A 15,084-nucleotide genomic window follows, 5' to 3' on the forward strand; every position below is an offset into this window, starting at 1 on the left:
ACACGACACGACACGACACGACACGACACACACACACACACACACACACACACACACACACACACAACACACACACACACGCGCGCGCGCACACACACACACACACACACACACACACACACACACACACACACACACACACACACACACACACACATGTAACAACTTTATATCCATTTTTTATAAAATGATAAATTTATTATTTAAATAAAAAATTATGAATACAAATATATAAAAATTTCAGTATAAGTACAAAACTTTTCTGGAATAAGTGCAAGGTTTCCGAGTAGTCATATTAAATCGTGATGTCAGAAGCGAGAAATGACACATTAATCTTTCTTGCATGCCACCTAAATAAAAACAATTTAAATAAAATAAAATGATAATATCACTTGAAAACAATTGTAAAATGGATGAAAGTTTCCTTATTTCTCTGGTAGTCAATAAATAATCGTAAAAAGTAACAAAAAGCACATGAAGTGCTTTTATTCAATGCACATGTGTAACTTATTTCCACTTATACGTGCCTTTTCGACTATTTACTGACTATCAGGATAATAGTTTTTGTCTATTTTTATAAATGTTTTAAAAAAAATCTCATCATTTTCATTTTGTTTTATCCAAATTATCTTTATTTATAAATGGCATAATAACGTTAATAAAAATTAATGTGTTACTTCTCGCCTCTGATGTCACGATTCAATATGGCTATGGTGTCTATTTAGAAGCCTTAAGTCTTTTTATTATAACAGTCTTTCTCATAAGCCTTTCACTATCATTTTATACAGCGTTCAATCATAAAATATATCCATTTGCTTTATACAGTAATTGATTCAGATTTATATCCGACAAAATATCTATTTACTTACATTCAAGCATCAAATTGTTTCACTTAAAAAAAAATTGCTAATATTCTTCTCATAAACACATTCTCCTGAAATCCATGTTGATAATACTTCGAGTTTCTCATCAAGTAATATGAAATCAGCATCGGCCCCAAAATTCAGAACGCCTTTGTAAAAATCGATACCGAGAGTTCTTGCGGGATGTAAAGTCGCCGCTTCCAAGGCCTCAACTACTGTGCAACCTACATCAGACAATTACATTGCTAAGTATTACTTTAAATATAATGATTTACGACTTCATTATTAATTTAATTTACCTGTAGCTTCTTTAAAATGTCTCACACATTTGGAAAGCTCGGTTATGCTACCACAGAGAGTATTTGTTTCAGCGATATATGCGCATCCTTTACGTATCTCTATTTTAAACTGTCCTAATTGATGGATTCCCTCTTCTAGACCCAACGCTGATATCGCATCAGTTACAAGCACTAGACCTACAAATGTTTATAGTTCAATTTTATTAAAATTGGAACACATTATAAAATAAGAAAGTATAGATGCATATAGTAAATAATGAACCTTCGGGATGCGTTCTATGAGCGATCCGCAATGCCGCAGGATGAGTATGAATTCCATCGGCGATTATACCAAAATGAATAATTCTTTCAGGCGGGATTTGGTCGGATGTTAACAGACCAACCAATCCTGGATCTCTATGATGAAACTATAATTGAAAAATTCTATATATAAAAGATTTCTAAAAAATATAAATCGGTTATTTAATTAAAAAAACTATTATGAAAGAGAGAGAGAGAGAGAACAAAGATAATTTTTATATTATTGAATTTTATTTTAATATATATATATATATATATATATTTTAATATATAATATTGATATTATTGATTAATATTATTATTTTAATATTATTGAATTTTATTTTAATATTATATGATTCCATTTATCAAATCGCTCTATCACAATTAAATAAAAAATTATAATTAACATTATAGGATTATTTTAGTTTATTATAATGTCAAATATTTTTTATTATAACATTTATCAGATTAATATTTGGCGTCCTAATAAATTTGAATAACGTAATTTAAAAAATATTTTTAATTAATGTTTAATGTCGCAACTATATGCGTATAATAAAAAAATCTTATACTAATTATTAATATTATTAATAAAATCTTATTAACAATCGATAAACAATTTCTTTAAACTAAAAATACAACATGTTTAATTTTTATTGCAATAAAACTTCTGCAACAAGTATTATAGTTATAATATAACAAAATATAAAGTAAGTTCTTCTTGCAACATTAATAAATTTTTTATTTATTAATGTTGCAAGAAAATTAAAAAAATTTTTATTTATAAATTTTTACAAAAAATAACATGATAGAATTATTTGATAAACGAGATCATCTCCAGTCATCTAGAAAACTGGGAAATTACTTTCGTTCCTTGTGCACAAAAAGTAATTTTTGAACAGTATCATATATTTGTTTTACAACTCACAGGCAACATAGCATTAAATAAATGAGTGATAAATGATGCTCCATGTTTAACTGCTTTTTCTCCTTCATTTAAATTTGCTATAGAATGTCCTAGAACATACAAATTGCCATACAAATTCAATTAAAGAGAAATTTTATAATAAACGATGAGATTCAATGTAAATTATAAGAATTAAAATATAGAACTTCAAAATAAGAAACTTTTACAATTGCATTTAATTATATGAAAGTACATTAGCAATAAGAGCTATTAAAACTTCAACTTACCAAGAGATACTTTAATATTTCTTCTATATAACTCTTCGATAACAGGTGTAGCATTCGATATTTCAGGTGCTAATGTAAACATGCACACATTGTCTAGATCACCATACATATCAGTTACTGATTTAAATCCCTATTAGAAAATATATAAATTTAGCACAATGTGTTGATTATTTTATAAATTTACTCAGATAACTATTACCTGTTCAAATTTTCTGATATAATGTTCTGGATGAGCACCTTTCTTGTCTGGACTAATAAATGGTCCTTCTATATGAACACCCAGCACACCAGCACCATGATTACCTCCATTTCGTTTCTTTATTCTTGGTAAGATTTTGTGGTATATCTCGGTGGGAGATGTAACCAATGTAGGGCAAAAAGATGTTACTCCATGTTCCAACAATCCCTTTGCTACTTTAACAATGCCTTCTTCCACGTTATCAATATTACATGAAAAATCTATACCAAATCCTCCTGACAAATAAATGCAGATATTAGATCGATTTATTTATAGAAGTATAAAATTATAAGATTCTTATTAAATTATTATAACATCTACATTAATTGTAACAACTTATGATTTCTTTCACATTTGATAAAATATTTTTAATTCTATTGTTCTCTCTCCATTTTATGATCTGTACGAATTATTAATTTTTTATTTAACAAAAGTTATAAAAGATATATATGTGTAAAAAATCTCTGGTTTTATTTCAAGTTAATGTTGTAGAAAAGAATTTATTTGATTAAATACCATTAATTTGTACATCTATATATCCTGGTGAGATCAAAGCGCCGCCACAGTCTATTCTAACATCTGGCTTGATTTTCTCATCGTAGAAAATTTTCTCCGGATTCACTATCTTTCCATCTCGCACCCATAGATCTTCTGTCTGAATCCTGCTGTCACGCAAGATCTTGCAATTGCAAAATTGCTTCAGTACTCTTTTATTATCTCGTAGCATGTTCAATGATTGCATGATTGGAAATAACTCTGAGTCACCTTAATTTCATAAATAAGAATCTTATCTGTATACCCAAAGTATTATCAACAATTATCAATTATATGCAATTCACGACATCCATGTTGCTAGGATGATTTAGCACTTAGATCACTAAAATGGCGATTGTTGGGTGAGTATAAGTGATGATTCCCAACCAAAGATACATCTTGATAAGAAAATTAGGTCACTAATGAACTCAATCTATCAACTATGTTCAGCTGTAAGAACATAAAAAAATTGTTGTCATTAAAAACTTATGATAACATGTAACTTATAATACATAAGTTACATATTATAATACATATTATAAATATTATTACATCTTTCTTTACTATAATAAATTCTACAATATTTTGTAATTATTTCTTATATTTAAAAATATATATACACACAAAATGTTAAATTATATCATTTTAACTTCTATCAAATTTGCATCTTAAATTGATGGTTTCTTTAATTAAACAATATTAATATTAATATTAAAAAAATATATTAATATCAGCCCTCCACCTGTATCGTGACCATAGTGAGTCTTGTGGGTCTTTCAAGAAACAGTTAAAAATTTCAAGTAGCTGTAACATTGCCGGTTACTTATAATATAAAGAATAAAAAGAAGTAGATTAAATTCTGGGATGAAGAATGGACTCGAAATACGATTTCGAAAAATACATACATCGCTACATGATGGAAGAGATGAAAGTGTACTCGATCTCGAGACGAATTTCGTATGGTCTGCGCAGATATGTGGCCATTTAAACATTTGCACCACGACAATTTTGAAGTGACATGTCGAGGCTTATCCATGAGAATTGCTTCCAATACTAATGAGAATTCAAAATTGATTTTATGGAAGTCCGCGTTACTATAAAAATTTAAATTATTAAGAGTAAGAAATTGATAATATAATACTAATTTTATGATTTATTAGTATCCTGATACAGCTGACGTGCGCCTAATTTAAATAACCGCGGCAACATGGCGGATAAGGTGTCATTGACGTTAGTTGTTAGAAAATATTTGCCAAGTATATGCGCAATACCTGAGTCACAGTATTGTGCCCGGGTTTCTTCCATCATATATACCTGCACAACGAGAGCGAATGAGAAACGATCAAGATCTCAAGACCGATCTTAGATTTGAGAATCGATTCGTCGATTTAATTGAAGCTTCAGAATCGATCTAGAAAATCGAGAATCGAAGGTAAAAGAATCGATTTTCTAAAAAATCGGTCTTGGATCGAACATCTCTATCTCAGCGATCCTGGGCGTAAAGAGGAAGTAAGTTGGAGGTGTTTCCAAGTGTTTCTGTTAACAAGAAGTCGTGTTTCACATTCCATAGTTTTTCTCGGACGAGAATTTACGCCAAGTACTATCCAAGTAAGCAATTAAGTAATAAAAGTTTCTCTTAGATAAATAAATGTTAAATTGGTTCTATTTAGAGGTTTTAACCTTAAGTATTTTATGTTGCTGACGTTTGATTTTTTTTCGAAATATACTCTATTTTTACATACTGTATATTACCTTTATATTGTCCTCGTTATTATTATAATTATTCCAATATAATACAATGAGTAGAGGTATTTTATAAACAGAGAAGATATTTTAGATACATTTTATTATATGTATATATATTGCATGAGAAATTTTATTTCCTTTCAATATTTTTTAGACAATGGATGCATTTGGCGACAATTTTGTCAATGAACCTGATGTAGATCCAGCTGCAGAGTTCTTGGCAAGGGAGCAGGATCAGTTAGCTGGTTTAGAAGATGACATTACACCGATGGCTGTAACTCTGGCTGCAGCAGGTCAAACTGAAGGTAAACACATGTCTATATAAATAATAAGTAGAAAATATTTCTAAAATTTAGATACATATTATTCATTTTGTATTATATACATTTGAGTCCATGATTCATTTGTATTATATACATCTATGTAGCATAAACTTCCAAGGAATGGCCTAAAGATGTTCAGAGGATATTCCTATATCCTCTAAGTCTTAAGGATGTTCTTAGAATGTTTTTTGGATAAAGTATGTGTGCTATATAGATGCAAATTTTATTAACATAAACAATACAAAAATTATAAACATAAACAATATTTTATAGATGAGCTGTCTGGAAAATTTGGAAATTTAAAAGTTGGTCCAGGAGGTGATGCTGAAGGCAGTTTTGAAATTGTAGATACCATTGGGCAGTCTGTAGAAGGACAAATACCAGTAGTGTCAGGTAAGAAATTATTTTATAACATCTCTATCTCTTAAAAATAGTTACGGTTATAACACACAAAATGCAGTTACATCATAGAACATGAAATATGCAAATAAGATTTTCCTTTTTGCAAATGCTTCGTTTAGGAAATATTGTGACTTCTTAAGTTATGGAACTATAGATACAAGTAATCTAGGTTTATCTTCTTTACAATAATCAAAATATAATAAAATGTAATTAAATGTCTTGTTCAAAATAATGGTCTCCAACCCAAAGACAGTAACTTCATGACTTTTATATATTATATATTATATACATAGAACCAGCACCTCCTCCGCCAGTTAAGGAGGAACCTGAAAAGATTAAAAAGTGGAGGGAAGAACAAAAAGCACGTCTTGAAGAAAAAGGTAATGCAATTTTATTGTAAAAATATTTTAGGAATAGTATGATTAATAAATGTGCAAATTTTTTAGATACAGAAGAAGAAAAAAAGAAAGAGGAATGGAGAGAAGCTGCAAAGAAAGAATTAGAAGAATGGTATAGGCATCATGCAGAAGCTATTAATAAAACGAAGACTACTAACAGGTAATTTTACTAATCTTTTATCTTCTTTCTTCTTGTACACTTTTATTTCGTAAAAAATTGAACTAAATTATTTGAATTAAAGTAACTGAACTAAATTGTGATTGCTAATTAGAATATTTTATGACCGTCTATTAAACATATTTAACAAGGCTCGTATCCCTAATAACAACGTAATATTTCCATTGATAATATATTAAAAACGTGAAATATTGTTAAGAAATATAATTAATGTTGGACTAAGTTATTATATATCATTTGACTTACAAGTTAGTCAACTAGATAGTCAAATATGAAACTTAATCAAATACAATATGGATTAGTCCATTATTATGCTATGTATAGATTTTTGAAGTTTTTAATTGTGTTATTTCCATTTCGCTTCTTAGGGAATCAGCCAAGTAAGTTAAAATATCTTTATACGCATGAAAACATGCATTGCATTACATTTATGTATTATTGTAACACGATTTGCTTTGCAAACTCTGAGACTAGGGCTGTGTTCCGTTTCACGCATGATGCGCATGCTACATTTATCCTTGTTATTCATCGAATGTTAAACAAGGATAAATAAAGGATCATATGTACCATGCATGAAATGGAGCCTAGGACTGCGTTCGCTTTTGGCGCTCATGCATTATAAACTTCATTCTATTTTTCTCATTCATTACATGCAAAGATAGAAAGAAGCTTACAATAAAGCGTAAAAAATAAACACAGCCTTAGTCTTAACCGAATGCAACCTATATTGGCTATTGAATGTAAATTAGGTGTAAACTGCAGTTCTCTCCCCCCCCCTCTCCTTTCCTACCTATCCTCCCCTCTCTCTCATACACATACTACATATCATGATCGCTTCTTAAAATCACTTTGAGATTGCACTAAATGACGTTGCTTAATAAGTTATTCTCAAAAGAGTATCTATATTTTATAATATCCATAAACTGATTAAGTTAAATGCTTTATTTCTTGAATATTGTTAATGATGAATTGTCCCTATTGCCTTTCGTATTAAAACTATTTCTATATGTCGAAAGAAAGAAAAGCTTATTAATTAAGCACTATTTGCTTACGCACAATATAGATACTATAAAGAACTGTGATTGCATAACTCTTACATCAAGTCTAATAGCTACAAGTTACACTTATGTCCATATCACATAATATCAAAATATAAATTTTTTTTTAATCTTTCTCTGCGATATATTAATGAAATAGAAATATCACTTAATTTCTCATTTCTTTACATTACTAACTGATATACAATGCATGATTTGGTATTGATTTAATACATATTTCTTCACAAATAGGAATGCGGAAAAGCAATTTGTCGCCGAGGCAGATGAAGTTGAACCAGGCACTGAGTGGGAGCGCATCGCCAAACTTTGCGAATTCAATCCAAAATCGTCCCGCACTTCCAAGGACGTTTCCCGGATGCGTTCGATCATTTTGCAATTAAAACAGACACCGCCTACTCCCATTAACGCTTGATTACATTAAACAAGTTATTGTCGCAATTAAATCTTGAGAAGAATATGAATTACAATAAACAAGAAAAACTATGATTAAAAGATAAAAAAAGATATAATGTACGTCGTGATTACGACAATATTAACAAAAGCAAAATTCACATATGTTCTGTTAAATAAGTAATATTATTATATATAATAAAAGTTATTAATAATAAATACATTATAAAATATGAGTATAAAAACATGCATTTTTTTTTTGCTTAAGGTATGACGGAGAGACAAACTTGAGGAAATCGGCGAATGTTTTAATAATGAGTATTTATTATAATTATAGAATGAACAATAAAAAGAAGTTATGCTAATTTTAAAAAGTGAGTATGAAGGCTTCTAGTTACGAGTCTCTGTAAAAGTGTCTCAAAATATATCCTCTTATCTTACGTCGAATATATTTATGATTTGCTTATCCAATAACATTGTGCAAAAAAGGTTCATATCTGGAGACATAGTAATGTCTCGGCGCTATATATTTTACGCGACATTAACACAGTTTAAAACTTTTTGAGGTCAGAGAGTTGCGTCAACATTAATTAGCTAACTTCAGGTAAATTAGTTTTTTTTTCTTTGTTAATATAGAATTTAGAAACAATCCAACTGTTCTAAAATTTGGCAATTCAAACTCTTGAGATTATACTTCAACAAGAGTTTTATCATCCTTTGCGCATAAAAGGCGATAGCGGACAAAATTTAGATGTATCGTGTATGTAAATACAGCACATTCGAGTATGGGCTTAAAAAATCGTACTGGTGAAATAATCTCGACATCCTCACTTTGCCTACTATGTTGTCTCCTGTGCGCGAAGAATAGTAAATGTGTTGAATACAGTAGATATTTAATTTGTAAATAGTTTTTTTCTGAGGGATGTCTTGTTGAATCTGTAAATTAGAAAAAAAAAACTTTATGTATTAACATGAAACTGTAATATTACAAACAATGTCACAATTTTTAATTAATCATACTTTATCGATAAAACTTCATTCCGATTCATTAAAAAAATAAAATAAAATTTAGTGCAATATTATATACCTGTATGGATCACGTTTTATAGCTAATTGCATATCGTGTCGCCAACGGTAAATATAAGGATATGTATCAGGACAAATTGTAAATGAAAGTGCGGTATAAACAGCATAATCTAATTTCGTTGGGGAAGACCTAAAAACATCAATGATATGAAATATATTCGTCTTTGTGTAAAAAATAATGAAAAAAATTTGTTTACCCTTCGATAAATATTAAAGAACCTTCTTCTGCATCTTGCATATCGTTATCAAAATCTTGAACAAGTTCTGGTGAGGATGGAGGTGTAAAAAATTCTAAACTATCTGAAAGATAAACAGTTAACATTAATTTGATTATAAAAAAGATTAAAAATGGATTCAGACACAATAAAAGAAATAAAGAATAATAGATTTCAACCTACCAGAAACCGAATATACCGGAATGCACGGATAGGATGAAATCTGTTTTTCCTTGTTCCTTATTTCTTTCATTGTATCTGAGTCCTGGGATATCATAATTTCACAGAGGAAAAAGAAGATATAGATATAAAATTTAGAAAAATTAAATTCTATAGAAAAACTAAATATATGATACCTGTATCTTCATTATTATCAATTTCAGTAGTTAATGAGCACATCTTTAATTTATCACAAACGTATTGTATGTCGTTGGCATCTATTTTTTTTGGCGTCTGTTGGCAACTTACTGGTTCACTTTCACAATTTGCTAGTGCATAAACATTATTAATCGGATTTATCTATTAAAAAATATAAACATTAGGAAAGTTGATTAATGTAAACATTAAAGCGTATTATTGGATAGATTTTTATACCGTCGAGTAAAATAATTGTTCCTTATTCTTAAATCTTTGCTCCAAATATCTTTCAAGTTTCGTTAATCCATCGTCACTCCGAAAATCAACAAAATCTTTCAAAAATGGCCAATACTCCTTCCAAAGCACTTGATATTCTTCAGCAAGATCTCTAGAAAATATATATCAAAAGAAAACAGATTATTAAGAGAGAAAGGGAAATCGCTCGTATTTGTAAAGCAAAACACTCAAGAATAATCAGACCACGAGATAAATAAGATTGAGATGTAAATATAAAATAATTTTTTAAATAAATATGAAATGTTATAAACGAGAGATGAAATGTTTCGACTTTTCATAATCTTCATCAATTTCTTGAAAAATATTGAAAGTAATATAAGCAAAGAATTTTAAATGCGGATAGTAAGCAATGAAATATTATTCTTACAATGTATTATATAATTTAATATTTAAATTCAATATTAAATTATTAATTATGTGAAATTGAGTCTATAAATAATAGAGAGATATAGTAGTTTATCATAATATCAAAAATATAATTAACTATGACTTAATTTAGAAATTGACAGGTTTTACAAGCAATTGCAATTTTTATATTTCTGAATATTTTAAAATATCTACACATATATACACATTGCAAATATATTAATATCATCAATTAATATACAGTAATAAATTTTACGTAATAATTAAATTTTAATAATAACGTAATAAATACATAATAATTAAACAATAAATTTTGGATGTATACATACCTTCCGACACGTTCCAATCCTTTTTCTGTATCTTGCAATCTTAGGACTATACTAGGACTATTCATAATACCAGGTGCGTCACCTTGTCCTTTTTTGGGAGTAACACGTGGTGGCGTTTTCCACTTTTTTCGAAATTCTACTGCCTGCGTTTTAGTCATTGGACCGGCAAATGCTCTTACTTCTACATGAGGACTGATAGGATCTTTGTTCAAATTCTGAAAATAATAAAAACAATAAAAATAACAAAAGTTCTATTCTTTACACAACTAATATAGTATATCCGCTTTTTTTTTCAAGATTTTGCTCATGCAAACATACTTACAAGCGGATTATTCGGCGAGAACGGTTCTCCGATGATAGGTGGACATGCATTACCTTCTGTTCTTAATACAGGTACATAGAATTGATCTTCTAACAACATACGTATCTCGCGCTTTAGTGCTTCATCTTCCTCGCATTTTCTATTGCATATTATCTAAAATCAGGAGCTTATATATAAGATGTTTCCGAGAACGATGATCTTAACCTTGCAAAGATGCAAATTATAACACTAAATAATTTATTTGAAACGTACATCTATAGGCATCTGTTCATACTTATTTTTCAAGGTTTTAATACATTGGGAATAGGAGACAAGAACCCGAACGACATCTTTAAAGCCAAATTTAACAGCAAAATGTAACGGGGTCTCATTGAGTCCTTTGTCTGGTGTATTTAAATATAAATCCTGCATAATCTGTTCAAGATTCAGGTATGTTTTACATTTATCTTCCCCATAATGCCGTTGCATAAATTTGGGATCCCCGACGGTGTTTAATAAGAATTCGCACATTTTTGGTTTACCTTTTTTCGCTGCTATATGTAAAGCATTATATCGAGAGCCCATCTAAAAACATAAGTGTTTTCTATATTAAAATATATATATATATATATATTGCATAATTCTATACATTAATCTAATATAAAATTCTAATATAAAATTCTAATATAAAATTAAAATTATAATTTCATTTTGTGTGATAAATATATTTATTGTATAATTTTATATTAGAATTTTATTGATATACTTAATAATGACACAATAACAATAAAAATCAACAGAAATATTGATTATATGCAACAATATAATTTTGTACCCATTTGCATATACAAATAAAAGTATTTACACTTTTAATATTTAAACATTAGAATAAAAAAATAAGATAATAAAATATAAAGAAATTTGCTTGTAGTTACATATTTACCTGCAAAAGGGCAGGTGTATCTCCACTACTGATTAGATATCTCGGATTTTCCCATACAATATTCTTCACAGCCTTCACATCTCCACTCTCAATTAACCATTTAAAAGCTATTAAGTCCTGTGTGCTTGGTGCTCTAAAATTACTCGATTGTTCTTGTGCTATAACTGTCACAGGATGATTGGAAGAAGATTGTTTGTATCCAGTTCTTGCATATGCTACAGCATCAGAATAATTCTTAAAACTTTTCAAACGGCCTTTTTTATACATGTTTATCCGTTTTAAGGCATCTTGCATCTCGCGAAAGACATAAGTTTCTATAAGAAGGAATCATAATATTAATAATAGTAATAATAATAATTATTATTTTGTTCTATGATTTCATCACTGCATTCTCTTTCTTAATAAAATTTGCATGATCAAAGGCAGACCTGTGTGCAATGTTTGATCAAATAACATCTGCAAAAATTAATGACGTTTTATTAATTACCTTCTTCATCTGATTGATCTTTGTATTCCAGTGGAATGTACACGGCATGATACAACGTCTCTACCGGCAGGTTAGGTTGCAGGTCGTATACGTTCTCACCTTCATTCGTCGTATTCGCCTTGTTCTCAGGATTCTCCTTGACATTTAGTAGATTAATGACAGACTCGCGAGACGTTGGTGTCATGGTAAATCTGATTATCTCGACACTTCCTGCTCCGATCACATCACATGTTCATCAGGAATGACATTTGCCTCAAAACAAAGTGTCGGAATAGCGCGGTCAATTAGCGACAGCTCTTCGTTCAATTCGTTAAAACTACAGCAATTTCTTCGTAAGAAAAATCACAAGGAAAAATCACACTGCAGCAGTGTCTGCTGCAATCTTTTCCTGAAGACAATAGCTTCTGCAATTTTTACAAAAAAGAAGATATATATATATACATACGAGATGTAACAGATGTCTTTGCTATTTAGAAGTCGAATGATGGTTGAACAACGACATCAATGTAAGGATGGCCGATGGATACAAATAATCGATGAATCGATGTTCGAGTCCTTTTCCCTAGGAAAGAGAACTTTACTTCTAGAGATTCTTATAATGAAAATGTATGAGCGCCAAATGGAAGCGCGTTCTTTGAGCCAAGCATTCCTATTGGCCGCTTGAAATATTACTTCGACAAAAATTATCATCGAATTATCACTTAGGCTGCCTTTCCTGTAGCTTTATCTTGTCACGTATCGTAGTCTGGACTTATTGCCGTAACATCGCTGTGTCCCGCATTCTGAAAAAAATCAGCCTGAAAGTTTTTCGCGTGAATGAGACATATTTTCAAAAGTCACGTGATACGTAGCGTCGCGCTCATTGGTTATTACGTCACATGACTGTTTAGGTCTTGCCAATCAAAGCATCTTTATCGCAGCAAAACACGTCCTTCTCAGTCTTCGGAGTGATGTTCGCCAACACTTTTGGACGCTGTAAATCGTAACGTGATGATTTGAGGTTTCTGATCTTGGAGATTGTCGAGAAAGTCACACAAAACGACAAAGCGTTAAAAAAAGAGGAAGCTATCGACAGGTAACAGATCCATTCTGTTTTATTTCGTACAATGATTTGTGCGTCGAATTAGGTCATCCTTAGTGCGATTTAATTTGACGCAACAGGATCAGGTATTCGCAATGGAGATTATATCGTTTCGTCCAAAAAGTACGGTTCTTAGTATCTTAGTTAAATATGCACGCATGTTTAATTTTTGCTCGATCTTGTTATTATATAGTTTATCCGAGTGAAACGACAAGGCGAAGAAGTCGATACTTCTATCGTAGAACTTAAGAGAGTACAAGAAATTTCCAAACGAATCCACGGCTGGTACGCTAAGGACATTCATATGTTTAAGCGCGCGTATTCGTATTCCACGAAGAAATAACGTTATCCAAAAAAAGTGTAATGTGATACATTTGAGAACTATGATAATTTTGAGGAGAGCATTAGAAACTTTTCTACCGTCGGAGATGATTGGAAATTTTTAGTTACACAAAAAATGAGGGGAATGCCCGGCGCAGCCAGATGATCTTTGTTAAAAACTAACTGATTTCTGTTTAATACGTGCATAGCAACGATAAATGAACGATGATACCAAAAATATGTAATTTTCATAATAAATTATAGTTTTGAAGTAGTAAAAAATTATATTATCAGATCGTACATGTTAGAGATTGAAAATTGCGAATTGGAGATTAGTCATTTATTCTGATTGATTGAATTTTAATTTTTATTCTTCAATTTTTCCTCGATCTCCAATACCTAACCTACGGACTTTGAAGATTCTAGATCTCCAATGAAGTCTTATTTTCGTATTTTACGTAATTTTTTTTTTAATATATCTTTTGTAAAATTTTGTCTACTCTTTTTATGTTTATCAGAATTTCACAATGAGACCTATAGTTGTGAAGCCTTTCTTGCTTGAGTCATTTTTTGTGTCTACTCTTATACCATCGACCATTGTGTGATCTGTTTTTATGATACATGTTCGAACTTGTTGGAAGCGATTCTCGGATAACCTCTGTTATAACGAAATCTGCTGCGTCATGTGACTTTAAAGTTAATATTACATAAATTTTCTATGGCTGAACACTTTTAGAACTTCAAATTGAGATAGGTATATGTTTGATATTTGTCAGAAGCGAGAAAGAGAGTTATTATTATTCCTCTGCTTGTTTTGCAGTAAAAAAAAAAAGGATTACAGTTAGTATACAACAGAGAGAGAGAAAGAGAGAAATTTGGATCTTATATCCTGTGATAATTTCTGAGAGAGTTAGATTTTATTCTATAAGAGAAAGAGAGTTCTAGTACAGTCTAGTGCAGGAACAGAAAACAGATCAATAATTATCTGTGTTGTACAACAAATTTTTCTAGCCTGTTGATTGGTTATAGATTGGACAATCTCTCTGTTTTGCAGCCAGTTAACATGCTGGAAAAAAATTGCAATAAATTAAGTGAATACAATTTTTTTTAATGTATATAAAAGTGTATTTGTCAGGCTGAGATTCCATGGAGTGGAAATTTACAGCGGAACAGCGCGACCAATAATCGCACATCTAGTAAATGAATACGAACATGTTCGGACATTCGTGTTTGTGTTTGTGAGCATTATTCTTTTTCCTAATCGTACCGATTCAATTAGATTCGATGTTTATTTGCATATTATGTAACGAATAACAAAGTTGTTTGTTTGAATAACTGTTTGATATTTGTTCGCTGAGTATATATATATATATATATATATATATATATATATATA

At 30.1% G+C, this 15,084-nt stretch overlaps 3 protein-coding genes across 3 annotated transcripts; 1 reads left to right on the forward strand and 2 right to left on the reverse strand.

Annotated features, from left to right (window-relative positions):
- Window positions 1-878: 878 nt before the first annotated feature.
- On the reverse strand, window positions 879-3,618 carry LOC105625707 (putative N-acetylglucosamine-6-phosphate deacetylase). Its single transcript, XM_012207030.1, has 7 exons — window positions 3,393-3,618; window positions 2,838-3,112; window positions 2,639-2,768; window positions 2,373-2,461; window positions 1,425-1,569; window positions 1,163-1,339; window positions 879-1,087 (listed from the first exon to the last, which is right to left on the reverse strand). Exons 1-7 carry the CDS (start codon window positions 3,616-3,618, stop codon window positions 879-881), a joined length of 1,251 nt encoding a protein of 416 aa, XP_012062420.1.
- Window positions 3,619-4,929: 1,311 nt separating this feature from the next.
- Window positions 4,930-8,150, forward strand: LOC105624589 (clathrin light chain). The gene is made up of 7 exons (XM_012205948.1): window positions 4,930-5,018; window positions 5,311-5,461; window positions 5,753-5,872; window positions 6,175-6,261; window positions 6,328-6,439; window positions 6,826-6,837; window positions 7,747-8,150. Exons 2-7 carry the CDS (start codon window positions 5,314-5,316, stop codon window positions 7,925-7,927), a joined length of 660 nt encoding a protein of 219 aa, XP_012061338.1. The 5' UTR covers window positions 4,930-5,018; window positions 5,311-5,313; the 3' UTR covers window positions 7,928-8,150.
- A 648-nt stretch (window positions 8,151-8,798) lies between these two features.
- On the reverse strand, window positions 8,799-12,470 carry LOC105624600 (ankyrin repeat and LEM domain-containing protein 2). The gene is made up of 10 exons (XM_012205960.1): window positions 12,287-12,470; window positions 11,800-12,113; window positions 11,130-11,441; window positions 10,878-11,030; window positions 10,556-10,770; window positions 9,801-9,951; window positions 9,563-9,725; window positions 9,189-9,291; window positions 8,993-9,121; window positions 8,799-8,841 (listed from the first exon to the last, which is right to left on the reverse strand). The coding sequence occupies exons 1-10, from the start codon at window positions 12,468-12,470 to the stop codon at window positions 8,799-8,801; spliced, it is 1,767 nt and encodes a 588-aa protein (XP_012061350.1).
- Window positions 12,471-15,084: the final 2,614 nt, after the last annotated feature.

Source organism: Atta cephalotes (assembly GCF_000143395.1).
Source record: "Atta cephalotes unplaced genomic scaffold scaffold00003, whole genome shotgun sequence".
Lineage (NCBI taxonomy): Eukaryota > Metazoa > Arthropoda > Insecta > Hymenoptera > Formicidae > Atta > Atta cephalotes.